Source organism: Orbicella franksi, chromosome 9 (genome assembly GCF_964199315.1).
Source record: "Orbicella franksi chromosome 9, jaOrbFran1.1, whole genome shotgun sequence".
NCBI classification, from domain to species: Eukaryota; Metazoa; Cnidaria; class Anthozoa; order Scleractinia; family Merulinidae; genus Orbicella; species Orbicella franksi.
Window position 1 is genome coordinate 11,301,810 of NC_138153.1, and position 27,869 is coordinate 11,329,678.

The 27,869-nt window shown below is 37.3% G+C and overlaps 2 protein-coding genes across 2 annotated transcripts; one reads left to right on the forward strand and one right to left on the reverse strand.

Moving 5' to 3' along the window:
• The first annotated feature begins 1,428 nt into the window (after window positions 1–1,428).
• On the forward strand, window positions 1,429–19,956 carry LOC145498117 (maternal embryonic leucine zipper kinase-like). Its single transcript, XM_081477993.1, has 23 exons — window positions 1,429–1,774; window positions 5,452–5,501; window positions 6,172–6,207; window positions 6,641–6,757; window positions 6,983–7,036; window positions 7,432–7,521; window positions 8,124–8,150; window positions 10,486–10,585; window positions 11,073–11,107; window positions 11,316–11,414; window positions 11,695–11,731; window positions 11,946–11,977; window positions 12,170–12,268; window positions 12,613–12,699; window positions 13,436–13,527; window positions 13,613–13,652; window positions 14,447–14,696; window positions 15,093–15,174; window positions 15,759–15,894; window positions 16,211–16,303; window positions 16,413–16,516; window positions 17,180–17,274; window positions 17,942–19,956. The coding sequence occupies exons 1-23, from the start codon at window positions 1,708–1,710 to the stop codon at window positions 18,022–18,024; spliced, it is 1,905 nt and encodes a 634-aa protein (XP_081334119.1). The 5' UTR covers window positions 1,429–1,707; the 3' UTR covers window positions 18,025–19,956.
• Window positions 19,957–20,052: 96 nt separating this feature from the next.
• On the reverse strand, window positions 20,053–27,587 carry LOC145498118 (uncharacterized). Its single transcript, XM_081477994.1, has one exon. The coding sequence runs from the start codon at window positions 23,236–23,238 to the stop codon at window positions 22,714–22,716; it is 525 nt and encodes a 174-aa protein (XP_081334120.1). The 5' UTR covers window positions 23,239–27,587; the 3' UTR covers window positions 20,053–22,713.
• Between the last annotated feature and the right edge of the window lie 282 nt (window positions 27,588–27,869).

Consider the following 27,869-nt stretch of genomic DNA (forward strand, 5'->3'; position numbering starts at 1 on the left):
TACCCTAGTAAGCGAAAATTTCACAGGTAAAGTAACCCTACAACCTGGGACAACTTTTTTATAATGCGCGGTTACACTCAAAGGGTCTGGAAACAAGTAGAAAGTTAACCCGGAGTGTTTACAAGGGAAGAAGTTGACCCGCCCGCCAGGGTAAACCTAGTACGCAGATAGGGTACCCGCCTACCCGGGTAACCCTAGCTGCCTTGTAAACAGGACAAAGAAAAAAAGAGGAAATGCGTGCACTGAGAGCTAGGGTAACCCGCTTGCTAGGGTAACCCTCCCTTCCTGTAAACAGGCCCTTAGACTGACAGATTTACAGCCGGCAATTTGAATGCGGGTTTCCAAATGGGCTCCTGGGTTTTCCGGTTCCTAGTGGGCCCCAATGCCACTCCCTCTCTCCGCCCCCCCCCCTCCCCTCAAAAAAAACCCTCCACTCCTCTTATACCCTTTTCGATGATCTACATTCTTGATCAGCTACAGTTCAAGCGATTTCGGTAACACGCGAACTCTGTTACTTTGTACGTTTTCGTATCAATCAGACAAGAAAATTGAGCGAAAAAATGAAGCCACCCTCTCCGAGTTGAAACCGATTACAGAGCAACAGCTGTTGTCAAATTTATTTTTCCTAACAATGGTCTTGTATTTAAATTCATACTCCTCCAATATAGCCCATTTTTTAATCGGATTTCTAGCGTTGATTCGGTGATCTTCGCGTTTCGATGAACACTGTCTAACACGGCCGGGTAGTTGTACCGTGGTGGTTTTATCAGCGAGCGAAGCAGGTGAGGCTCATGTGATGCGTGAGAATCTTGTCATCGGTTACGTTTCGCTTCAGCTTCCTAGGCTAATCAGATTACGGGCGAGAAGGGGTCAAAATGTCTAGCTGGCCGAAACTTAGAAGAAGCGGGCCCGATAAACAGGCTTGCTTTGATTCACACCTGATAACCAACGAGAAAAATGGGAAGCTCCACACTTGTCAACTAAAGATAGACACTGATATCGACTGGGCATGATAATAACAGCGGGAAGGTCAAACGATGGAGTACAGAACGTGAGATGTGTATTTGTTTTACGGCTTAGGGAAGCTGTAAATTCTGGAAGAGTATTAGTAAAGTTGACATGCCTGATGCGACTTCTAACTGTTCCAACAATGTCCAGCAGGCTCTTTATTTCAACAAAACGCTCTGAACCAATAACAGCAATTTTCCGAATTCATATCAGCAAAGAAGACTGTCTTGAAATTGAAAAATTCACGAGAAAAATGCGATAATTATCACGCTAGAATCTGTTGCGACATTTTAGGAGCTTGCCGTAAAAATAAACAAATCAAAATATCGATGACAGACTGGGTCGAGTAAACCGTTGTTGTTTGCGGTGTTTTGTACAAAGCGCGCTGTGATTGGCTAACGCAGTCATGAGCGTCAATCAACCAAATTCAAACTTTGAAATGAGATCCTTGTTGTAAGCAGCGCAGTCACTCAGACAGTTCACGGACATTTCCAGAACAAGAGTGTTTTTAAAAACTTTACGGTTAGAAATTCCCGAGCAATTTTATCGTTGACGCTTCGTTCTCTGGATTTGTGCCTGAAGCGTTGATTAGCAAAGCGGTTTAGTTCAAAACGGAGCGCGTGGTTGTCGTTGGGATATTGAGTAGACGCGCTAGTTAATCGTTCGATCAAGTTCCTTTCCGTTCGATTTCCTTCCAAGATGCCCACGGCCGCTTTTCCTCCTCAAGTAACCAAGCATTATGAGTTGAAGCAAACCATTGGAAGTGGTAAGTACTTTGGCTATTAAATGTGAGATGAAAGATTATTCAGAACTTGGAATTCGATGAATATCGCACCACACGCTGTCGATGGAGTCACAAAGTCCATTCATCAACTCAATTACTTGCTGTGACTTACTCTCGCTGTTGTATTCCCGACTACGTTTATGCCCAATGCTTTGAAGTGTTTCCGAAACGTTTACAGGATTCTTTTCTTATGCTTAGAGCTTTGTTAATCTAACAACTTTAATAATGCATAGCTTATATTGCCCATTCGTTTCGCTCAAATTTTCGTCACACGTCAATACCCGTTCGTTAATTGACCCAGCCAGTGTAGTTTTATAAAAATTCTCTCTTTTTGGCCTCTTCCTCAACACTGGCGTGAAAGAAAACTGAAGTTTTTCCATCGAGGAAATTATCAAGTATTAGATGTTGCTGTTTTGTTAGTCATCAACATAGTTTTCTCACATCTTTGTCAGATAATGAGCGTTTGTCTTTGGTAAACCAATACCGAAAAATAATATTTTTCACCGAGAGCTAACGTGGGCGAGACAAAATAAGTTAAATAACATTAGTTTAAGGTTCTACTTAATTTTATATATATTTGCCGTGATAAGTACGTAAAAAGACATCTCGACTGCGAATGGGAAAATGGAAGTTTTACATAATTGTCGATCTTCCGGTGAATGTTGTGTCGCTTGCGAGTATATCAGAAGACTACGAGAATTATGGCAAACCATGAAATAAGCAACTACATATTTTATAAATATCCGATTTCTTGTTGTTATCAGTTCGACTTCGCTTTCAAAGCTAAGTTTGTAGATTAAAGGAACTCATTTGTTTTCAAATGGTACGCGTGTTTTGTTTGATAAAAGACCGGCCTATCACGAAGGGGTTTATTATAAGTTATTACATGCAAACTGACAGTACTTCCGTAATTTTCAAATAATGTCTCGGAAGTTTAGACTTATCTTGCACGATGACAACGTCGAGACGTCTACATTTTTATGTAAACAGTCATCCTGAAGGAGCAGGCGGTCAGCTTCAGAAAATTACGGAGATGAAGAACCAAGCAGCACAATTAAAATAAGTTTAAGTACAGTTGCAACATTTCAGGTTTAATTTGGTGTGGCTTACTACAGAATGTGAACTCTAATATGTATGTTGTACATAATTACACTGATAATTAATTTTTTTTATTATTATTATGTAAATGCCCTACACTTCCTCAAAATTCAGACTGAAGTACAACTTTATGACCTCCTCCAAACTGGGAATCAAACAGCTGATGCCATACCTGTGATGTGGTCTTTCTGTTTTGAAAAGTGAAATAAAAAATTCCTGAAACAGTTTTTGACGTCATGGTTTTCTTAATGTGAATCAACTATCCATTTGTAAGCATTTTGATCCATTCTGAAAACTTTCTTAAACTAATTACCACATTATAACAATAATATTATGAATTGCAACATTTGAACACAAGATTATTGTTGTTATATACATATGTTTCTATTTGTGCTTTTTGTTTTCTTTTTGTTATTTTCTTCCTTTGGTAGACCTGAAGTAAAGGAAAATAGAAATTAAATCATTTAAACTGAAAATTAAACCAAAAATTATTTTATTAAAACATTAGACCTTACAATACAAGCATTAGGAGCACGCATTAGCACATAAGATAAATATGGCAACATTAAAGGGGATTTTATAAGCTAGGAAATGTTATGATGGAAAAAAATATTTGTCTGGCTAGATTCCAAACACTACACTGTAGCTGTACTAGTGGTTTGGCTGATTGCATTCTTATCTTGTGATCAGGAGATTCAAATTGCCAAATTGAAGCGCACGATTAATTAAATCTCACTTAATTTCAGGGGCTGTATTTGCTTTCTTTGTTTTAAAACCCTTTGTTGAATTCAGTTTGTTTACTAATAGCTAGGATTATCTCTAAGAATTAATCAGCTGGTGCTGTACTGTGGTTTGGATTGGTTACAAAAATGTACAAAAAAAAAAAGAAAAAGCAAGAAAAAATAGACAAAGCAAATTCAGGCACTAAACATTACATAGAGGATGTTACATGGTGGCGAGGAGATATGAAGTTTATGTGTGAGTGGCAAGAAAAATATCTCATGAGTGAGTGCAGCAAAGAGATATTGATGAGATATTGATGCAGTTTGAGATACTGATGCTTTTTGAAGATTTCCGACCACTTTCCAAAGATTTCCAAAAGTTCTCCAAAACTTGTCTGAAGGTCACACCAACGTTGCCGACCATTTTTCACAAATTTTCGGAGATTACCAAAGATTGCCGAAGACTTTTGAGGAGGACCCAAAGATGTTTCAATCATACACCAACAGATTTAAGTACAATTTCAGAGACAAACTAGATATCAGTGAAATCATCAATATCTTCACTAGTGAGGATATGGAAAATACATCACCCGAGTCTCGCATGTGGTGTCATACGAATTTTACAAGTGGTGTATTTTCCAGTGAAACAATCATGTCTATAATAAATTGTACAAATAGTACGTTCCTGAATTTTCATACTAAACTGGAATGATGGAGACTGCATCCTTGTCATATGTGGAGACAAATACTGCCTTTTTGATAAAGTACTAATGACTTAAATTCTGTATTGTTTTCTCATGAACAAATATACTAGAACACTTAGCAAATATCATATATCTTCATGGTTTGATATGCAAATTAAATCTTAATAAGTTGGAATGATTTTTCATAAAAAGAAGTTTAAAGATAACCTTTCAAAATGTTGATCCTGTACAGTGTATATGTGTAGGAGACGGGTGAAAGATTAATTACGGTAAAAGGAAAGTCCCTGAAGGTTGCAAATGAGAAGCAGTTGGATAAAGCCTTGTACAGCTGGTTTTTTTTGTCAGCAAAGATCAAATGGAATACTGATTTCATGTCCTCTTCTTCAGGAGAAAGCGAAACATTTCTTGTACAAAACACTTCAAAAAGCAATTTTAAATTTTTAAATACATCATAACATACAGGCTGTACATATATGCAATTCTGAACTATACACTATTGAATTCTGTTTCCTTTATTTCTTTAATTTGTTTAAATTACTGCCTCAATAATATTCATATTTTTGATTATCCGGACTCTCGATTATCCTGACTATTTACTTAAGTCCCAACAAGTCTGGATATTCAAGGTTTGACTATACGTTGTACAATGTATATATTTATATGCATCATGTTGAACAATAGCCTTGTACTTGAACAATAGGCCTTTCCCACATTTCACTTCAGTGTGTACAAACAATAGCACCAGAGTGAGGTTGGGGTGGACATTATCATACATTTGCTATATTTTTGTCCACCCTGACCTCAACTCAGCACCATTGTTTGTTGGAATGCAGGAAACGTCTAATAGTATTCCAATTTACTTGTGTCAGGATCTTGAAATTCCCTACGGGGCTGAGCTGCCAATATACATGTACATGTCTAGATGTAATCTATGTGATGTATATTTGATATTTTTAGGTGTACCTTGTGCACATTTGGAATATTTGGCATCCATGTACATGTAGTACTGTGATACCTTTACCACTCCTGTCTGACTGTATAGCATACAGCTGCTGTTTCCTTGTATACATACATGTAGATGATATGCACTGCTATTGCTGTATTGCTGAACAATATTTCTTGTATCCTTGCTAAGGTGGTTTTGCAAAAGTCAAGCTTGCTATTCATCAGCTGACAGGAGAGAAGGTACATAATTTAATTTACATGTAAGCCACATTATTTTTGAAATAGAACATGGTACTGCGCTCAGCCCACTCAGTGAATTACTTACTGCCTTGTTCACTAATCTACATTAATTAATCCTTCTCTGGCCTTTGCTGATTACATGCACTTTTCCTGTTATTCTGCCTGCTTTGAAAAACAAAACATTTGGACAGGGCTGTTGCCTAAATGAACCCTCCCAAAAACATTGTTTTTTTTTTATCTTTGACATTGTGCACTTACAGCACCTGTTTACTGAGTTCATAAAATATGTACATGTAATTCAATATACTTCTCTCTTCTACTTGTAATTATTTCAAAATGATGGCATTTATTATTTAAGTACAAAATTTAAGATCTGCTGTCCAGATACAAATTTATACTGTTATTCATGGCTGACAAAATATACATGTACATTTTATACCCATGCATACTAGATACATGAACATGTAGAAAAAGATTTTACCTTTTAGACTTTGAGCAAAGGACTAGTCACAGGCTTCTAAACAATTACCTTAGGTATTATGTGTACGAGCTATTAAAATTGTGCCATTTTTCAATATTCTCTCATGTGATAAATTAAAATGATGACAATGAGTCTGTTAGCTAAAAGTTATCTGATCTGTGTTTTCCTTTTTATTTGTCATAAAAATAGGTTGCAATAAAAGTCATGAACAAGAAAGAACTTGGTGTAAGTAGTTTGACTCTGTCTGTTCACATGTATCATGTAGGTGATTGTGTCACAGAGAATAAATTTTTGAGTCAGGCTTTTGTATGTATTGCCTCTATTATGTTTTGAATATTTACATGTATTTATAGTGCATTTTTTTCATTCATCATTGATTAGTGTGTCTTTCAGTTTTAACATTTGTTAAATGTACTATACAATCAATCATGTGATTTACTTTTAAACACACTAAAATTTATTTGAAGCTTACCTATCAGCATCCAGTTTTGTACATCAAGTTGGAAGTCAGTGACAGAGTTTTGCATAGATTACATAGTAAATTATATTAAGTATTTAACCTTTAATTTTTCAGGGTAACTCTATCAGCTCTATAAATAAATCTGCTATATCAATTGAGGTCTTACTAAACATTGTTCCCTTCTGCTCTCTCCCACAGTCAGATCTACCACGAGTGCAACGGGAAATAGATGCTATGAAAAATCTAACGCAACAACATGTTTGCCAGCTCTATCATATCATCCAGACAGATGAATACATCTTCATGGTCATGGAGGTATTGCTATGTGCCTCTGTTGAGTATGTACTGTACATGATTGATTACTGTTCCATACATGTTTTACCACAACTGTACCTGTTTACAACTTCCACCATTTAGTGATGTATTGATTAAAATATATTTCAAACAAATACATGTAATTTGTATGATAATCATGAATAATAAGTAAATTTAATTTATTTATGTGCTTAGCATGACTAAATTTTAATTATCTTTTGCTAGTATGCACCAGGTGGAGAACTGTTTGATTACATTGTTGCTAAGGACAAACTCAAGGTGAGACATAGTGGGAGTAAGGACATGAACAATCAATGATTGATGACAATTTATGGCGCTCAGTGACAATATGGATGACGACAAAGACCAGTGAATTAATGCCAATTAACTAACAGGAAATCAACTGGCATTTTTTTGTTTCTTTATTACAGTGTATAACACAAGTAGATTCCATGTTGTTGTGGGTCGTAACTGATTACAGAAAATTTAGTAATCTGAACATCATTGACACACTTGGCTATCGCCACTTTTTTGTTCCTGTAACCTGATGCCTTCTGTGGCTTATTGCTTTTCAAACAGATGCACTACAACATGAAATCTATTTGTCAAATTGATAAATTGTTTCTGGATTATTCCTTTACTAATTATTTCTTTTTTGCTTCCATTTACTGTAGGAGGAGGAAGCTAGGGGTTTCTTTAGACAAATAGTTTCTGCTGTGGCTTATATCCATGACAGAGGATATGCTCATCGTGATCTTAAACCAGTGAGCTTTGCAAATTATAATTTGTTATCATTTACAAATACAATGTATTTTTAGTTAATATATTTGTAGTCTTTAGTGGACTAATATTCAGTGGTCATGTCTCTTTGATAATATGACATTGTATAATTAAAATGTATTTAACATATACTGCGATCTTATTTATTTATATTTAATGACACACAATATATATCAAGTTTGCTTTCATAATTGCTATTATATTCATGTGCCAATGTACATGTTTAACTCCTCTTCATGATTATACATTATAAATTTTTGGGATCAAAAAAATTTAATATGTTAAATAAATATACATTATGTAATGAACCCTCCCTACAATACTGTACATTGAATAATACAGGTGCCACTACAGTACATGTATATTCCAGAGATTTAGAAATCACAATCTCTACCAGATATAAACAGTTGTACCCAGATGCAGACACATCAATATAATATGGAAACCAAAATCTGGCCCCTTGCCATCCCTATTATAGCATTTCAACTGCTTACAGTGTATATATAACAGAACTATTTATTTAAAAATAATGGGATTTTTATTAAACAATTTATTTTTCACTCTTTTGTGTCTCTTGCCCAATCAGGAAAATCTGCTTCTTGACGAAGATCAGGTAAGAGAGAGAGAGTCTTATTACAAAATGAAAAGTAAGAATTCTTGGTATTCAGCTGTCTGTTACTTCTAGACTACTGTGTGTAAAAACGAGCATCAGTTCCTTACTTTAGCCAAATCTGCATGGTTACAAAATTTTTCTTTTTGGGGGGGTGGGGAGTAGGGGTTGGGATTTTCAAATTTTCATTTAGAGGACGCAATTTGTAGTTGACAAGGCCTTCTCAAAGGGGTAGTTCAAATACATGTACACCACTTTTAATTGTACATCTGTTGATTATGGTCCAAGGTAGGCTGTCCAGGTGTGACGTTCACACTCAAACTTTTTGAGACAAAAAACATTATGGGCATGCTGACCATAAAATATGTTAAAGTGCACCTAACCCCCAATTTTTTTCTTTCGCTAAAACGAATCTAGGCTTTATTTGAAGCATTTGGACGAAGAAATTTTTGAATTTGGTTGAATCCTCGATTTTCTATGCCCTTTCAAAGTCACACTTGAAGTGTTTCACGACCGCGTTTTAGGGAGTCTGGGGTGGTGGTTCCTGATGATGTCTACCCAGGAACCAAACACAATGGCGCCTCAGTCAGCTCTCTGTATTTGCTGGAGAAAATGGAAAACAAAACGAATCGTTCCGATGTATTTTGGGACTAAAACGTCCAAGCTTTGTCTCAGAATCATTTTGTTTTGTCACTGGAGTCAGAGTTAAGTTTCGATTTGGAAGACACCAAAATAAACTTCGATCGAGCACGTTCGACAACTATGAACTCACTGCTTAGAGCTTTGAGAGCAATTTACAATATTTCAAGCGACGAAGGGGAAGACTTCTTTGCCGACAAGCTGCTTGTATATTAGGAATGGAAAGCTAGATACGAAGTGGAGGAGCAGGCAAACGAAAAGCAGGAAAGAAAACTCAAGGACTGCTTTGGATGGTAATTTCGTCAACTAAACATAAGATTCCCACTCATGTTTATAGCCCGTTTACATTTGTCCTTAGAATGTATTTTGTCAAGGGACGATTGTTCTGTTAAATCCAGTTTGTGTTTTACTTTCTGTTGAGTGCTTCATGTCTATAAGAGTGACGTACGTGTTGCAGTTTTCAAGACTTGATGACCTCCAAAACGTTGGCTTCGATCGATTGAAAATCATACTGTTTGGACCTGTATTTTTGAAGCTGCGAGAACAAGGTGGAAGGAAACATTTCATACAATTACCGATTTCACATTGTCACACGTTTTAAGTCGTAACTCCAAATAACCAAATGAATGTAAATTGTTCTCAAAGTTTGCAGTGAAATTCGTTGGATAAGCGAAAAGGATGTGTTCCCTAAGCGGTCCGCGGATAATGTTCCGCGGTCATATTTTCGACGCTATTGCACAGAATCTCTGTCGCACTGCTGATTTCCAAACCTTTGAAAAACTCTGTGAGTCTAACAATTTTGTTATGATGTAATTCTAAAGGATTAATTTTCTACTTTTATCTAAATCGAAAGAGAAATAAGTGCTGGTTAGCGGCGTACAGTTGCGACCTATTTACATATCAGTTAATACGCTTCTTGGTCATGATCGGATCACACAACTTTGCCGGTTATGTTATAAATACTGCGGGATTGTAAGATATAGGTTTTCGGTAGTATTTCTAAAAATTTCTGGTTAGCTTTAAGCAGAAAATTTATGAAAATAGCGTTCGAAAGTCTGCGGAACAAATTCCAGTGAGAATTCTTTAATGGTTCTCACAGATTCAGTTCGCTTGTTTCGGTTCGACAAAATCAACCGTCATTTACGTCTTTATTGTACCATTAGCCGATCATCGTCAGTAAATTGTACAGTATATCTTTCTTTAAATCTGGAATATTGCTGCAACAGCCGATAGCACCTCTGGAAGGCGTTTCTGCGCACTTTTCGAATGTGTATTGAACAATCCTGAAGGAAATGAGAGGACGTGAGATATCCAACCTTCCTGGGTAGACGTCACAAGAGCCACTGGACCCATTCTCCTCAAACTCGGTCATGAAACAAAATGGCAGTGTTTTGGAGCTATTTTCGAGATTTCGTCGGGGCACAGAAAATCAAGGATTTCACGGAATCCAAAAATTTTTTCGCAGAACTATTTCAAATAACAAGTACATTCATTTTAGCGAGAAAAAAAATTTGGGGGTTAGGTGCACTTTGATGGACTTTCCTTCATTTGTGTACATGTACATGCATTTCTCTTATCTACTAACAGTAATTTCCTTAAGTCTGAGAGTGTTTGAAGTCTGCCTAAATCCAGGGTGTTTCCAATTATGGGAGATTTTTTTTCTATATTTTGTTTCATCTCTATCATTTTGGTTATACAGAATATCAAACTGATCGACTTTGGGTTAGTAGCCAAACCAAGAGGTGGAATGACAGATCATTTGGACACTTGCTGTGGATCACCTGCCTATGCAGCTCCAGGTGAGTGTGCACAGCTGAATAGTGGTCCTCTCAATCTCTTAAAAAAATTGGACAATTTTCTTGTAAACTGTATACATTTGCAAATGTAGGTCATTTGCTTTTTGTCTCCATTTCTAAAGTGTCACCCGACTGACCTTATCTTTTGTATTTTTTTGAGCGGGTAGATTTAATTTTACATTGCAGTTTTGCAAAATGTTCAACAAATGGATTCTGAACTTTGTTAACTTTGAAAGCCTAGAAGGGGTGGTGATTCAGACACTTACATTTAGGGGTTGTAAAACATTTGGCAGTTCAGTTTATTTCAGAATTAAAAAAATTCAAAAGTTTGATAGCCAGCTCTATAAGCTTTAATGTGATAGACAGGTTTACATGTAGGTATACATGTAGATCTACCGTTTAAACCAGATGCCCTACACTGCTTGGATGCTAGACACCTCTAAAACTATATGGTAACCATAACCTTTCATTGTATTTTTTATTCCTCCAGAACTCATATCTGGCTTTCCTTATCATGGAAATGAGGTGAGCTCTAATAAATTTGTCCTGATAGGTAGTACAGAACATGTACATCTGCAGTTCTCAGTAGGTTTGACTATAATTAACTAAAACATGTACATTGTAAATATATGAGTGCTGGGCATACAAGCACCACAAGTACCTGTAGCGAAGGTATATGTCATTTGCTTGTTCCCTACTTTTCTAAGGATCATTTATCATTTAATATTCCAAGGTGGATCTCTGGAGTATGGGAGTGCTACTGTATGCTCTTCTGTGTGGATTTCTGCCATTTGATGACGAGAACACTTTCAAGTTGTATAAACTAATTCAGGTTTGTGAAATTGCTCATTTTGTCAAACAGAAAGGAATCTTTCCTCGCAATATTATAATATTTCATGTAATTATACAATAGCAAATAATTCCTGACCTGCAGTCAAAAAAAAAATATCTACAGAATAATTAGTAATATTGTTAGTTATAGTTTCATATACATTGTCAGTACATTGAATTAATTCTTATCAACTGTTGGGCAATCTACATGTACTTATTTTAATTATTTATAATTTATATATAATTTTCATATTTATTGTCATTTTTCTTTTTTTGTCCAGAAAGGACAATATGAAGTACCAGAATGGCTATCACCAGGTAGGTTGGCTGCTAATAAATCACTTATTAATCTGAACTTGCCTCTGAATAGATCTTCCTTCTTTTACTTTTAATTTGTTTTTTTAACTCCATATTCCATACATGACTGTGTAGTTGTTTGTTGTTGTAGTTGTTGTTGTTGTTGTTGTTTGGTTTTTATTCATTTATTTCTTATGGACCTGATTACAAAGGTGCACCCTTTCTTAATTTGCAGGAAGTGCTAGAATTTTAAGCCAGTTGTTACAGGTAGGCTTGTTTGTTTCAGTTTGTCTACATTGTATTATACAACAATGTGATGAGCACTTTATGTCATAACTATAAATAGCAGCAAAGATTCTTTCTTTTAGTTTGACTGTTGCAGCTGTTTTGTATCACCATGCAATTTATCTTCTAAAGATGTTCCATGCATAATGATCTTTCATGTACCTTTCATGGCAGGTAAATCCCAAGAAGCGAGTGACAATTAAACAGCTGCTGAACCATGAATGGATGATGAAGGGTTATGCGGCACCTGTGAGATGGACAAGTCGCATCAAGGTACATGTTCAAGATGCTGTGATAATATTTCCTCTGATTTCACATTAGTTTTTACAATCAATGTTTCCTTCTGCTGATAATTAAATACCTGTAGAATCCTATTACATGTATGTGACAGTTAATACCATGCAGTTGTGAATTTTCAATGTGTCAGTCACATGTTCATTTGTAGTAATGAGTAAACGATCATTTTTTGACTTGCGAGTATTCGTGTCTTATAAAAGTAGTTTGCCCATGTGTTCCTTTGTGGGGAGGTGTCCAATTTCTGTATAAACATTAAGCTTTACCTAAGAGTCAGATAATGTAATATAATTTTTTAATCAATGTTACTTCTTGACAAACAGAAGGATAAGCCCGATCCTGATGTTCTCCTGGAGCTTGCATCATATTATGACCTAACACCGGAGGCCATGATGAAAAAAGTGCTAGAGGTTAGAGTCAATTTTTTTTATTTGCGTGTTAATATATATACTCATAGTACAGGGAAGTTAGTATTAGAAGAGAGAGGTACATCTGTATTCTGCACAATTTTGTGGACTTTGCTGTATTATAAATTAGACATGTACACTGTAATATATTTATACTCAATACCAAAAGATGCAATGTGGTAGAACCTTTCATAACAGTGGAAGTTTCTAATTGCTGAGAAGCATTCAGACTCCTTGAATTTGAGGGGGGTCATGGCTCATTGTTGAATTTCAACCAAAATGTACATTTGTACCTCAATATTGCTAAAATTCTGAGACACCCATTGGATCTGTTTCTTTATAAACCCTAGATTGCATGTAAATGATGTCATATTCTCTGTTTCATTTAAAGGTACATGATGATGGTGCAAGTTTTGTTCATCAGTGTTATTTTTAAATATTTTCATGAGGTTACAAAAACAGATGGTTATTCCTTTTGACTGCCCTGGTCCCTTTGGTTTCTTACTTTGTTTTCGTACCATTGTGATTTTGGCACTGTTTTCTCTCTCTCTCTCTCCACTTTGCAATCTGTATTTGCGGCATCATGGCTCACATTTGTTTGAGAAATAGAAACGAGAAAATCTCTGCAAGCAAGGTACATGTACATTTAGCTTTTGACATGATACTGAACTGAACCTTCCCTTAAAAGAATATATTTTGTTTATAAACATGGCACTTAAATTCGTTTTGTTGTTTTCAGTGGAAGTATGATGAAGTGACAGCTATGTATTTCCTTCTCTGCAAAAAGAAGAGCAAGGGACAGCTGCCAGAGCTTTTGCCAAGATATTCCAAGTGAGTTATGACATAATTTATTGTCAGTAGCTTGTGTTGGGAGTTTTTGGTAACTTTGCATTACTGTTTAAAACTTCATTTACAGAGCAAGGACCAGGAAGCGACTGGACAGCAAAGAAAATGAGGTACAGTTTAAATTGTTTATTGTTGGAAAAGGCAAAAAATAGAAAAGACTACTAGACTATTTTTCATCACCATTGTCATTGCTACTCTTTCCGCCCGTGGCCACTTAAGGCTCTCCCATTGTGCTTCCTTTCCATTCTGCCTCTAGCTACCGCTCTCACATTCTAGTTTTTCATCCTACCTGCCATCTCTCTACTTCTGCTACTCTCCTCCAGGTCTTTTGGGTCTTTCTACTGCTCTTTTACCCTCTGGTTTCCACCCTAACGTCACCATGCATTTACTGGATCTCTCTCCACACAGTTTGTATCCAATCCAAGTCCAACGCCATCTTCTTATCTCGTCTCCGATTCAGTTGATGTGTCATTTCAGTGATTATCTTATTGCTCATTGTACAGGCCATCTAATCCTCAGAATCCTTCTCAAACATTTAAACTGGAATGCTTCTAATTTATTTTCTCTACCCTCAGTCAAGTCTGTTTTACCCTGTTAAAAGCAGGTTTGCCATTGAAAATTTTATTTCGATTCCTCCAGTCACCAGCACAAGTCACAGGTAATGAGGCACCATGAGGATGCTTTGTGTCAGGTTTCACCTGAAGCAAAGCATTCTGTGTTCATTACCTGTTGCATGTGCTTTTTCGTGTAAATTTTCAACTACTCTCCCTCTCTTCCTGTCACGGAAGTAGAACTTGCCATCAGTGCCTAACCCAGTGCAACGGCTTGAATGTGTGATCCAGCAATATTAATATTGTATACATTTTATTTTATTTTTATTATTTTTTTTGTCGACTTCCACCAGCATCCCAATGTTCCCAACTCGGAAAATGCGGAATACATTCTTCGTCCACCTAAGCCCATGCCTTACTCTGAGCATCAGGCTAGAAAGGCCATGATAAACAAGGAGGAAAATATGGAACCACCTCTGAGGAAGCCCCGAGCAGGGACGCTTCCTTCCAGTGTACCCACGACACCTACTAAAAAGGCACCCACTGAGATGCCACCACCGCTGGCCCCAATTACACCACGAGCCAGGAAAACACCTGCCAGAGGTAAGGGCTTGTAGAGTAGAGTGTGACTGTTAGCTGCTATATGGAGAATGAAAGGAAAAAAGAGGATTCATTAGAAAGGCGGTGTGCAACCAACTGGCCCAAGACAACATGAATGCATCTCTAAATTGCTCAGTGGATGATACGCATTTCTCCAACCTGGAATAAAGAGAAAAAATAGTCACTATTTTTGCACTGCCTTCGTCAGTTAGTCTGTCAGTCAGTCAGTCCGTCCGTCCGTCAGAAACTCGGTCAGACAGTCGCTGGTTTGTACTTGAAAACGAGGGTAGCACCAGAAAGTGGTGTCTTCTTATTATTTTGTTTATTTCTTTTTCTTTTCATTTTATTTTTCTTGATCTTTTTTTTTTTTAATCTTGGAACCATCTTCTGTTTCCAAAGGAGCTGCTGCTGATATACCTACGTCTCATTCGGATTATGACTTTGGTAGTAACGACCTTACACCAATATCTCAATCAAAAATGTAAGTACTCTACATGTACAAACATGTACAGTCGAACCACTGAATCAATCCACAGGCACCCTTAGCTCCACGTTTGTGGTCAGTTTATGTAGAATGACAAAGTGGAGGGGAAAAAACACTGACAATTTAATGCTGTCGAAATAGTTAACATCTGTGCTTTCAAACAGCGAAACGTTCAGTAGGCAGAAGTGGATTTGGGGCACTGAATAACATACTGTAGTTTCCGAACATCAATTGATTTTGATAGCAATGACCCTTCGTTTACGAGAGCTCTATTTCTTTCTGTCTCTACCAAAGTAGTTTTGAGGAACTCAAAGGTGTCTATGTCTGTTTAATTATGAAGAGGTTGCAAAGTAATTTGAACTTTTATAAAATGATTTATGAGCAGAGAATTCTTGTGCTGAAGGTGCTCTGAAGGAGAGAATTGAGAGAACTCTTTTTTACTTGAAATAACTTCAAGACGACCGTTAGAAATCAGGAAGTTGCTCATTAATTTTTGTATATTCTTTTATTAAAACTTAGCTCTTATCCACACATACACTTGTTCGTTGGAATAGAAAGTAATAGCTCCATTGCCCTTCCAGGTGGTCCCAGTCCCTAGACACTAACCTGGACAAGGCCACGTGCAAGAGAACGCCTTTTAAATCTCCATTTACAATCGGAAGGAAAAGGTTCGGTTCTGTAGACACGCCCTCGAGTACAAGCAAGTGGAGCTCACGGGTAAGAAGTCATTAAGGGACGGTTGTAAATTTTTGTGGGTTGAATTCTCTTTCCCTTACTGGAAATTCTGGAACCTGACCACTCGAAAGCATTGTTATTTTGACTGCTGCATTGTGATTCACTTTTACTGTTGAGCTTATCTTCTTTATTGTTTTGTTGTTGTTGTTATTGCTGTTTTAAGGTTACGTACAATGCATAATGTTATTACAGCAATCGACGTGATTTACGTGGAGAAAGCCTGGACGGGTAGGACCTACTTGTTCAAGCTACGTATTGAACACATTATTTTTTTACGAGATTAATGTTAATTCCACAGGGGATTATGGGTAGCATTGAAGATGGACTCAACAGAATTGTGGAAGCAATTACACCGAGGGGACTCGGGGGACATGGGCCGAGGAAAGTCAAGGTAAACGAACTTTGCAAATTAGTTAAATCTTTTTGTGCTTGTTGTTGTTAACCACATCTTAGCAATGATGAATACAGCAAGACCTTATGTTGTGTTTCTGTTACTGCAGGCTCTATATAATGTTTCTTCAACCTCCACAAGAAGTTCAGACGAGGTTCTTGACGAACTGAAGCGAGTTCTGCAAGACCGAGACATTATGTACAAAGAAAAAGGGTATGTGTCTTTACATGCAATAATCCCTGAACAGACTGATGCGAAGATATTACTTAAAGGGACTGTCATGGATTTTCAGCGCTGTGCTCTAGAAGCGCCCAGGTCCCACAGGCGACTAACTTTTGCCTTCGGGCTACTGGAAAATTTGACCTTTTTTCATATAAGCTCTATTTAAGTGCTGGGCACCCAGTATTTCATGATTGGGAACCTTTGGGCTCTTCATAGTTTTTGTTAGACCACAGGCCTTGGATTTTAGTAACATTTAAAAAAAAAATGTTGACCAAATCGAGAGAAATATAGAAATCAGCACTGAAAACAATGAAGGGACACTGTAGTAGAACAACAAATACAAAAGATACCGTGGACAAAAATTGAAGAAGAGTAAAACGGATTGCGATAATGGGTTTTGAAAAACTGTTAGGCTGAACAACTTTCGAAGTTAATCTCTTGTTTGCGGAAGACAGTTTTGGTTGTAATGAAGCTATGGTTTTGTCATTTTGTCATCCATAGAAATAGTTTCTTCGCTAACATTAAGTTTCATAGCGCATATTCGGTAAAACGTAATAAAGTAGAATCAACTCAGCCATGACACAGTCCGGTCCCTTTAACTACATGCCACTCTCGCTTTGTTATACTTACTTTACTGGCTTTTTCGTGTTTTAGGTACACTCTTCGATGTAAATCTATAGACGACAGAGGAAAGGTTCTTCTTGAATTCGAAATGGAAGTTTGCCTCATTCCGAAAATGGAAATGATAGGTACGCCGTGAGACACGGGCTTTGTTTTTCCTCTTCATTCTCTTACTGTATCTCTCCCCTCCTTTTAATAACAGTGTTCTCGAGGTTTTCAATATGGTGGGTTCTCGATCAAATTGGCTGTAGCCAGTGAACAGGCTCCGACAAGAAGGGCCGAGAAGGAACTGGCTGAGAGTGAAGTGGCCGAGGGGGAATGGGGTAGGGTCTTTCTCTTTGCCCCATTCTCTACTGGAGAGCTGTTCAGTTCAACATGTCTGTTGACCCTGAGACAGAAAAAAATTGACGCCATTTACAGTCAACCTCGACTTTGCCGGCAAGTAAAGTACATGTAGAGAGTCAAGGAACGGCAAACAAGCTAGGAAAAAGCGACTACAATGAATATCGGGAAATTATCTGGGAGAGAAAAAATTCAGTTTCTTGTCACACTCACTGAGATTAAACAGCGAAATTACGTTCGAACGCTGTCCGTTTGTCGGACGAAAGGTGAAATGGCTAAGATTACTTTTCGAGAAATGTTTTGTCACCTGATTTTCGAGTCTTGCAACTGCGGCCTCGCAGTCAAGAGTTCGTATAGGTAAGCTGTACCTTTTCTCAGAGGCCATTGTTCCATATTCGTTCCCTTTCAGAAAAAAACATTTGTCCATGCTAACTGAAATTTGTTCGTTCACAGGTGTACGCCGAAAACGTATGAAAGGAGACACATGGGCTTACAAGAAAGTATGTGAAGAGCTCTTGTCCTCTGCAAAGCTTTGAAAATCCACGAGAACCGCACGTGACCTGTGCGTGTTAATTGTCCAATTAGAAAGGCTTCCGAAAGTGAACCTGGACTTATCATGGCATTGCGCTTGCGTGGAGATACGCGCGCTTGTACAGCGGTGGCTATCAGGCCTTGCAAATAGTTGTCTATGTACAGAATAGGATTTTAGCGGTTTTAGTGTTAAAATTGGTATTTTCATGATTTAAATTTGACTGTAACAATGAGGAAAAGAACTGTGGATGTTGTTCACTGCGTCCGAGAGTCATCTTACTAGTTCTACAGTGTCAACTAAAAGCAGTTTGTTCACGTTTATTGAATGTCTAAACAAGGACCTCTGATCAGCACTAGATGAACATTAGTAGCTTTAAATTGAACGTGAGCTTACCGAAGGCTTTTTTGCATTGCGTTACATTGACAAAACTTTGGGGAAGGTAAATCCTCGACCCAGTTGTAAATTATCAAGTGAAGATTTGGACAAATTTGATTTTCTTACGTCAGGTTTGAAAAAAAAAAAATCCAAATGGTGATATTGGTTGATCGGTTTAGAAATAGATTTTAAACGCCCACATCTCGTAATTAAATTTCTTATACTTGAAACGGATTTTTGTCTAATTTTGAAGTTAAGATACATTGATTCGATTTATTGTTCCTTATCAAATAAAACTATGAGCTAAGAAGTAAAATTACATGTAAAGTAACAAGCAAATTTGTAGTATATTCAAGGGAAATTGTGCAAGAGAATCCATTCAAAGCCTTTGGTGTATCTGGTTCATGGAATTTTCTGTTACTGTATAGTTTTTCTTGGTCAAGCTGCCACAGGTCAAAAAGTTTAGTGCTTGATCAGCTAAATGCTCAATTTATGTTCAAAGTTGGGATTTTATTTGCTGCAGGTTTTGATAAAAAGTGTCGCTGCTTTTGGAAAAAAAGGTACTAGCTTCTAAAGAAACTGTTGGGCCGGGTTGGTAGGCAATTGAAACACGTGGCTATTTACTGATAGCGGTAAATTAAATGCTGGAGCCCGTTTCTGAAGCTGACAATTCGTACGAGTGTTAGCCCCACAAAACTTGCTACGGTTCTTTGTAATGACCGTCGTAAAATGATTTTTGATCATTCGTATTCTGGTCGGTGCTAATTGTTTTTTGGTAAGGGGAGTGGGTGGGGGAACCCGGCTTTTATGAGAATACGGCCTTACTCGAGGACGTGTTTTCCTGTGGTAACCACTGGTGAATGTATTAGATTTATGAGTTCGAGTCAGAATTTCAAGTTCAAATTGAGTTTTGAGTTTGGTAGAATTTCGTGTGGATGCCCATTTACGCTTGCTTTCCTTGGGCTTTTAGTTTCATTTTCGCCCAAATTTGACTGTACCTGTTGACTTTTATTATACGACTAACAGGAATGGTTTCGAGGCCAGTCGCGGTCATTCTGTCAAGGGATTGGTTTTGAGGCTAAAAAGATTAACTTGACGTTTTAACTCGAACTCATGAAATCAAGCAATGTCATCACTCCTAAGTGAAATTGTCACTATATACGGGTTGTTTAGTACATCCAAGTTACTCGTATGTGATATTTCATGGTATGGCACTCGTGTGTTGAATATCATAATGTTGAGTTAATATCAGTGTACGTGGAAGAGTGGAAGAAGCGTCTCTTTGTAGATGCAACTCACCGGGTCGTTGATTAGGAACATTGAACATTATGCAATTGGTAATGAATATCTCTGTACAGTCACAACTGTCATATTAGGTAGCAATTCTTTTTTTCTGTCCAGATTGTTGTTACTCAACCCTCGGTAAACTTGACCGACGGTGTAGGGTTTATTGCAAAATATTTTATAAGAAATTGAATGTAGCGGTAAATGTAATGATTAAAGCAGACATATTGTTGAGTTATTCAACGTTCTAAAATGAAAATAAATGCACTAAAATAGATGTATGTCTTTGTTTTATCATTGTTTCGCTTTGCTTGATGTATTAGTTGTCCCCATGTCTCCCTCAAGGTTAGAGCAGAACAAAAGAGGGCTGGGTTGCTGGAAAGTCTTTTAAAAGTGTTGAAAGCTTTTTTTCTCTCGCATAAAGGTAGTTTTCGTTACTGATGTTTTGTGAAGTGCGAGATTAGTCGAAGTCAAACTGACTGGATGGATGGAAAATATATTCATAAAACTTCAAGAAAAGTTGAAGAAACAGATCCAAATTCTCGCTAATCTTTGATTAATTGATGGTGCTTTGTTCCTGGTTGGGTCTCGTCAGCACGGTGTAGCAGCAAGAACTTGCTTTACTCAACAGAGCAACCAGCACGAAAGCCAATTGTTTACTAAATGCACATGGTAACGACCTGAGATGAAACTCAAATCCAAACGTTTCGGAATGGTCAACGTCAAATGAAGAGCCATATAAATAAACTGAAAATGTTAAAGTATTCATATTTATAATGATAAGGAAATTATATTATCATTCGATCCATTTCTTCCTTTCCATTGGTTGAGAGCCCACCACTTGGTCTGCAAATGACTGCCTATCACTGCCTACAAATAATGTTCTGCTCATGCGTAGTACCGCATTAATGTGATTTGCACAAATAATATTCTGCTCATGCGTAAATGCAATCGCACTCTCGTGTGGAAAATAGACTCTTTTCATAAATGGCTGCCAATTATAAATTCTTTTGTAAGTATTAAAATTAGCCTGACTAACCTCGTTTTTGAGTCGATAATTCAAAAGAATTTTTACTCCCAAACGAGTTTAGTGAGGCTAATTTAAATGCACACAAAAGAATGTTAAATTGGCAGCCATTTATGAAAAGGGTCTATGGCGTACCGCTTTCCAGAGCTGGCGGAGAGTAATTTGAATATGAATCGCATGATCAACAAAATATCGTGATTTGTCAGGGTCTCGCAGATAAATTATTTGCCAGTGACAAATGACGATATTTTGATTATCATCGAGGTTAAAATGAGAGTGAATGCATGAACCGTACTCCGGGACCTAAAAAAGAGGCCGTTGTGGAGAGATGGCCGTTACCGGAAGTTCGACTGTTGTATCAAATGCGGAAGCGGCATGGTTTTTTCCCGTGAAGGCTGTCTCTTCGTAATGATACCGTGTCGCTATATCTTCGAAGGCCATGATACTGAACTTGCCCAACATAGCAAAAGGAAAGACAAAAATTTTAATATCGAAATCGCCCGTTATCGTGATGTCATCAGTTCCTTCTTCCAATATCACTGAAAAAGGAAAAATGGCAATAATCGATTTTATTACCTTTTTATGTTCAAATATAGACATAAGCAGAATTTTGTCTTGTAAATAAAGACCCGAAGATCACTATCTCAAGAGACTAGCTAAAAAACATTTCCAATGCAATGTTTTTGCCACAATTACTTTTTTAATGTTAAATATAAACATTACCATGATTGGCGGATTTTTCTCGAAAATTTAGAAAACATTGGAAATTAACATTTGCCAGTAATCAGGTAAAAGCTAATTGACTATATTATCTTATTTTGAGGAAACCGATCCTGCACTTTCGCGAAAATGCGCCCTGTTGTTTTTATCTAAGTTGTACTTTTTTATTATTAACCTTGAGTTTTTATTATGTTAAATGGCTGCACGTTTTCCTGCAGTATTCTTTGGGGCAACGAAAAACACAAACCTTTCGCACTTGCAGGGAGCTTTTTAGCGACATTCGGCATACTTTGACAGGAATTATGTGAAAATTCTTACTGTAAATAACTTTTTATTGTAGTTCCGACTTTAAGGCCGCGATTTTAATGAACGGCAAGCCTTTTTATCCTTCGTAATCTTTATCGCTGTTCGTCTTCGCCGTTGGACTAAACACATTGTATCAAGTCAGCATTTCTCATGAAGCTTATTTAAAAACAATCTTTTTATTCAATTCCTCAGCGCTGCTCGGGATAAAGTTTTTTCAACTGTTCAAGAATTGAAGTCCATTAGCCGTGAGCAAGTCTCTGTTTACAAAGAGTATCCGCACTTGTTATGGATAATTTCGAGCAATCATCGTTTGTGACTTCTTGCACGCTTCAATAGTGAAAAATGCCATAACGAGTCCAAAAGTGCGCTCCCCACAATGTAACATGAGCGGTTCTCCTGTTAATTTTTTAGTTGTGGACTTTTAGCGTCATTCCCGTGTTTTGGCTATTGAAGACTGATGAACGGTGAACTAGTATATCGATTTTTACCTCAACCTCAAATTTTTGGTTCCTTAACTGAATTCTTAGTCTGAACGAAGCATTTTTTAAAGGCGACTTCATTGTTGTTCATACAATGCGCTAAAACGCGGTTCACTGAAATGCCATTTGATAGCGTTACTTTATTTTATTATTATTTTTTTTTTTTACGATGATTAATTTTTCAGATTTTGCTTGCACTCTTTTTTTTTTCTTTGTTTTAAAATTTCCAACTCTTCCGCTTTGTAATTTGAAATGAATTACCCGCAATGTTTTCAAAATTAAATTTGACCATTCGGTCACTTTCCTGACATTTCACCTGGAATTATTATCGGACTAATCTAGAAGCTTTACTAGCTTATTAAATGTGCGCCTTACATTTCGACGCTGTGTTCGTATTTGAAGTTTTCACTTTTCTGTCAGCTTTCCGTCATACAGCGTTCTTATTAATCTCACAATGTTCTCACTCTTTCCTTGTAGTATGGATCGTCAAATCCTTTGTTAATCAGAGCATTTTCAGATCATACAAGATGTAAGTCGTGGCCAAGAATTTTCGATACTGCCGCAAACTCACTCCTCTCGTCTCAATCTCTCTTTCCATTTGCTCGCAAATTGCGTGTCTTCTGTTCTCCGGCTTCACCCAGTTGATAAGTTTTTGAAAAGCTGAGGAACGCCTTCGAGTTTGCGGTGGCAATTGCTTCGTTTGTGCGACTAGTTCTTCTTCCTCGTCAGCCTCGGCGGTTTTCCTGTGCTCGTTGAGGTTCTCGAGTTCAGTTTCCTCAAGAGAGAATAGTCCTTTCTGAAAACACGGACACTCTGAGTTGTTGTTACGATGGTTGTGATCAGGTTTAAGATAGCTGTAGGTCACAGTTCCCTTGCTTGTTGTTTCGCAGTGGGTTCGGGCGCATTCACTGCTGTTTATCACAGATTCTTCAAGGTCATCTTTGTTCTTGTGAACCCTCTTGTAATGAAAAGGACGACGGAGCTTGGAGAAAACTCGGTCCTTTAAGCGCCCCATTCTTTTGGCCATTTGCGTTCTCAGTAAAAAAAATAGATTACACTTCTCCTTCAGCTCGTTTCCTTTGCAGTTGTTCCGCGCACAGTCGCGGTATCAAAATTGTAGACAATGCAAGCTATTTCTATCGGTACGTTGTGCACAGCAACACATCGGCTCCAGCGGTTCTGATATAAAAGCGAGATTACTCTTCTTTTGTTCGAGAGTTGACGTTACGTAAATCCGGACGCTTGAGAACGAATTAAAAAGTTCCTTAAAAGCAATCAGGGAGGTCTCTTTTGATCAACGTATACCATCATTGGCTTCAGGCAAAGCCTCGGTTGACAGCAATGGTAGAGTTACAATACCACAACCCTTTTAGTTTTATCTTCGCAAACTTGCAAACTTTCACAACGTGACCGAATAACCTAATCTTGATATGCCAATGTCGCACGGCAGGGAGATAAGATGAGTGACACGAGTAAATGTTGACTCAAATGTGCGTCAATTCTCGTATTTACCTACGTAGTGTGGTGAATAAATTAAAAAACGTGATTTTTTTTTTTTCAAGTGGTACATTGAAGAGAATAAAGGAAACAGAATATAGTTATCTCAAGTGGCCTTTCATATTTGAAACAACCTTTGTTTTCCAAAAGCGCAAATGTTATTTATTTGTTGCCAGTATTTGTGCAAGAAATCGAAAGTACACATCCTGGTGGAAGCGATGCACATTTTTTTTTCTAAGTATATCAATTTAAATCAACTCTGTCAGCTTATCGCTAATACAATGTACTCGTTCTGACATAGTATTTTGCATATCACCCACTCGGACAATATACCCCTCATATCTCACAATTTATCTGTCATCTAGTGCTTCAAACAAAGGAGATACCTTCAGCACAGTCAATATAACCCGGTATTCTCGAGCATACCCAGTACTAATCTGGCATAAATTGAGATTGCTTGAACAAAACTATCACGCACTATTTCATTTGGTGTTTTAAAGCTATGTCGTACATTTGGAAATGGATATATATGTTTTTTATCATTAGAATTATACAGTTCGCCGCCAGTTCGCCCACATGTGAACGTACTTGTTTTTGCGCGCGCAAAAATTTAGATAAACATTTTTTGGTTGCTATTCTAGGTAACAGTCTGTTTCAAATGTAATTCTGTCGTAAACCAGGCGTTCAGAATAACGGCTTTTTTTGCTTACCACGCAGTTCGTGATATTGAAAACTAGCGCAAAAATAGTACGTTAGTTTTAAACAGAGACTGCTGCTTTTTTTTTTTTTTCGAAAACCGTTCTTGTTTACCATATCTTGTTTTATTACTCGTTTATTCATTGCGTAGTATTCAAAATATTTTGAAAAAGGAGATCGCGCTACTTACGCAGTCCGAGAGTAAACTGCGCATCGTATTAATTTGATCTGTCGTGTTCATAACGGATTATCATTATTACTTTTTCCTGCAGAATCTTATTGGTAAAAATGACTAGTGAACACTCTTCCGACAAAAGATCGCTTCATATGTTAGCCGGTGTGCATCGAAAACTGAGATGCAGCGAACGCAGCAATGAAAATTCGATTGATTATGATATATATTTTGATAGTTGCTCTCACTATACAATCATTGCCGCCTGTTTTGGTGTGAGAACTCGAATTTTAACGATTAAAAAAGCTGTTATGCGCCGAAAATATTTTGAAAGCATTTGCGTTTGCACAGTTTAAAATTACGAAAACATGAGTAAATGATTTCGAAGTAAACAATTTAACTTAACTCATTTTATTTGCATTCAAATCTTAGAGAAATCACTGTTGGGTAAACTGATTTTTTAACTTGGCGATTCCTTTGTTTCTTCTGTTGATGTCGGTCATGTTTATAGAATTGTTTTTCACCTTTCAGTTTTGTAAAATATGCAACTTTCGCTGAAGAAAGTTGCATATTATTGAATGTTGTTGCAATATTGCCGTGATAGTGTTGCATGTTGTTGCATACTTTCTCAAGGAGAGTTGAAGATTGTGTCATGTTTATAGAATTGTTTTTCTCCTTTCAATTTTGTAAAATATGCAACTGTCCCTGAAGATAGCTGCATATTATTTAATATTGTAGCAATATCGTTGTAATAGTGGTGGATATGGTTGCATACTTTCTCAATATGTCGTGCTTAAAGAATTGTTTTTCTCCTTTCATGCCAATTTTGTAAAATATGCAACTTTCAGTGAAGACAGCTGCATATTATTTAATATTATTGCAATATTGTTACATTTTAACTTTCCCAAGGAAAGTTTAATATCGTGTAAGTTGCACGAATAACTATGAAGTTGGAATTAATATAAATAAAACAAAGCCTCATGTGAAAAAGATTGACAGTTTTTGAACATTTCCCTGCACTGTCTCTCGATGTAATACGAAATTGTCACAACTAAGTTCAAAGGAAATGAGCTGTAGTCGGTATGGAGAATTTAAGTGCACCTAACCCCAGAATTATTGTTTCACTAAAACGAATCTACTTGTTATTTGAAATACTTCTGCAAAAAAGAATTTTGGATTCGGTTTAATCCTCGATTTTCTTTGCCCCGACGAAATCTCGAAAATAGCTCCAAAACACCGCCATTTTGTTTCGCGGCCGAGTTTGAGGAGAATGGGTCCAGCAGCTCTTGTGACGTCTACCCAGGAAGACTGGATATCTCAGGTCCTCTGATTTCCTTCAAGATGGTGCAATACACATTCGAAAAGTGCGCAGAAACGCCTTCCAGAGGTGCTCTCGGTTGTTGCAGCAATATCCCAGATTTAAAGAAAGATATACTGTACAATTTACTGACGATGATCGGCTAATGGTATAATAAAGACGTAAACGATGGTTGATTTTGTCGAACCGAAACAAGCGAACTGCTGTCCCTTAGAATCATTGAAGAACTCTCGCTGGAATTTGTTCCACAGACTTTCAAATGCTATTTTCATAAATTAACTATCGACAACCTATATCTTCCAATCCCGCAGTATTAATAACCTAACCGGCAAAGTTGTGTGATCGATCATGATCAAGAAGCGTTACGACCGATATACTGATATGTAAATAGGTTGCAACTGTACGCCGCTAACCATGCAACACGTATTTTTCTTTCGATTTAGATAAAAGTCGAAGATTAATCCTTTAGAATAACATGATAACAAAATTGTTAGACTTGCAGAGTTTTTCGAAGGTTTGGAAATCAGTAGTGCGACAAAGATTCTGTGCAAGTTTCGAAAATATGACCGCGTAACATTATCTGCGGACCGCTTAGGGAACACACCCTTTTCGCTTATCCGACGAATTTCACTGCAAACTTTGAGAATAACTTACATTGGTTATTTGGAGTTCCGACTTAAAACGGGTGGCAATGTCAAATCGGTAATTGTATGAAGTGTTTCCTTTCGCCTTGCTTCCCGCAGCTTCAAAAATACAGGTCCAAACAGTACGATTTTCAATCGATCGAAGCCCGTATTTCGGAGGTCATCAAGTCTCGAAAACTGCAACACGTACGTGGCTCTTATAAACATGACGCACGCAACAGAAAGTAAAACACGAACTGGATTTAATAGAACAAATCATACCTTGACAAAATACATTCTCGCTAAGGACAAATGCAAACGGGCTAGAAACACGCGTGGGAATCGTGTTTGGGTGACGAAATTACCATCCAAAGCAGTCCTTGGGTTTTCTTTCCTGCTTTTCGTTTGCCTGCTCCTCCACTCCTTATCTAGCTTTCCATTCCTAATATACAAGCAGCTCGTCCGCAAAGAAGTCGTCCCCTTCGTCGCTTGAAATATTGTAAATTGCTCTCAAAGCTCTAAGCAGTGAGTTCACAGTTGTCGAACGTGCTCGATCGAAGTTTATTTCGGAGTCTTCCGAATCGAAACTTAACTCTAACTCCAGTGACGAAAAAGAAATGATTCTGAAAGAAAACTTGGACGTTTTAGTTCCAAAATACATTATAACGACTAGTTTTGTTTTCCATTTTCTCGAGCAAATACAGAGAGCTGACTGAGGCGCCATTGTGTTTGGTTCTTGGGTAGACGTCATCAGCAACCGCCGCCCCAGACTCCCTAAAAGGCGGTCGTGCAACACTTCAAGCGTGACTTTGAAAGGGCACAGAAAATCGAGGATTCAACCAAATTCAAAAATGTTTTCGCCCAAATGCTTCAAATAAAGTGTGGATTTGTTTTAGCGAAAAAAAGAAAATTGGGGTTAGGTGCACTTTAATATTTTAAGCTTGAGTCAGACTGAAAGGTGAACGATCAAAACATGTCTGCTGTTCCGTTTGATTCCTTTCCACGTCTAATGATCGAGATAAAGTCAAATCGAGTGTGAATTCTCTGTCAATGTTCATGAACTGGGTCTGACAAAGCTCTTTAATTAGTCTTACCTTCAAAGCTTCAATTGTTGCACCACAAACAGCCTCGATTGAAAACAGATATACTCTGTGATTAACCTAAGTATTAACAATCATAATCTAGTTCTTATAGCAGAGTCTAATCTTTTAAATTAGGTTCGTAAAACCTACTCTGTAATAGAACATCGGCGTAACTACTCTTTTTCCACCTTTTTGTTTTTGTTATTTTGCATGGTTTCTGTCAGTTTTAAAGATATCTCCACGCAAACTGACACGTTTTTCACTCGCCAT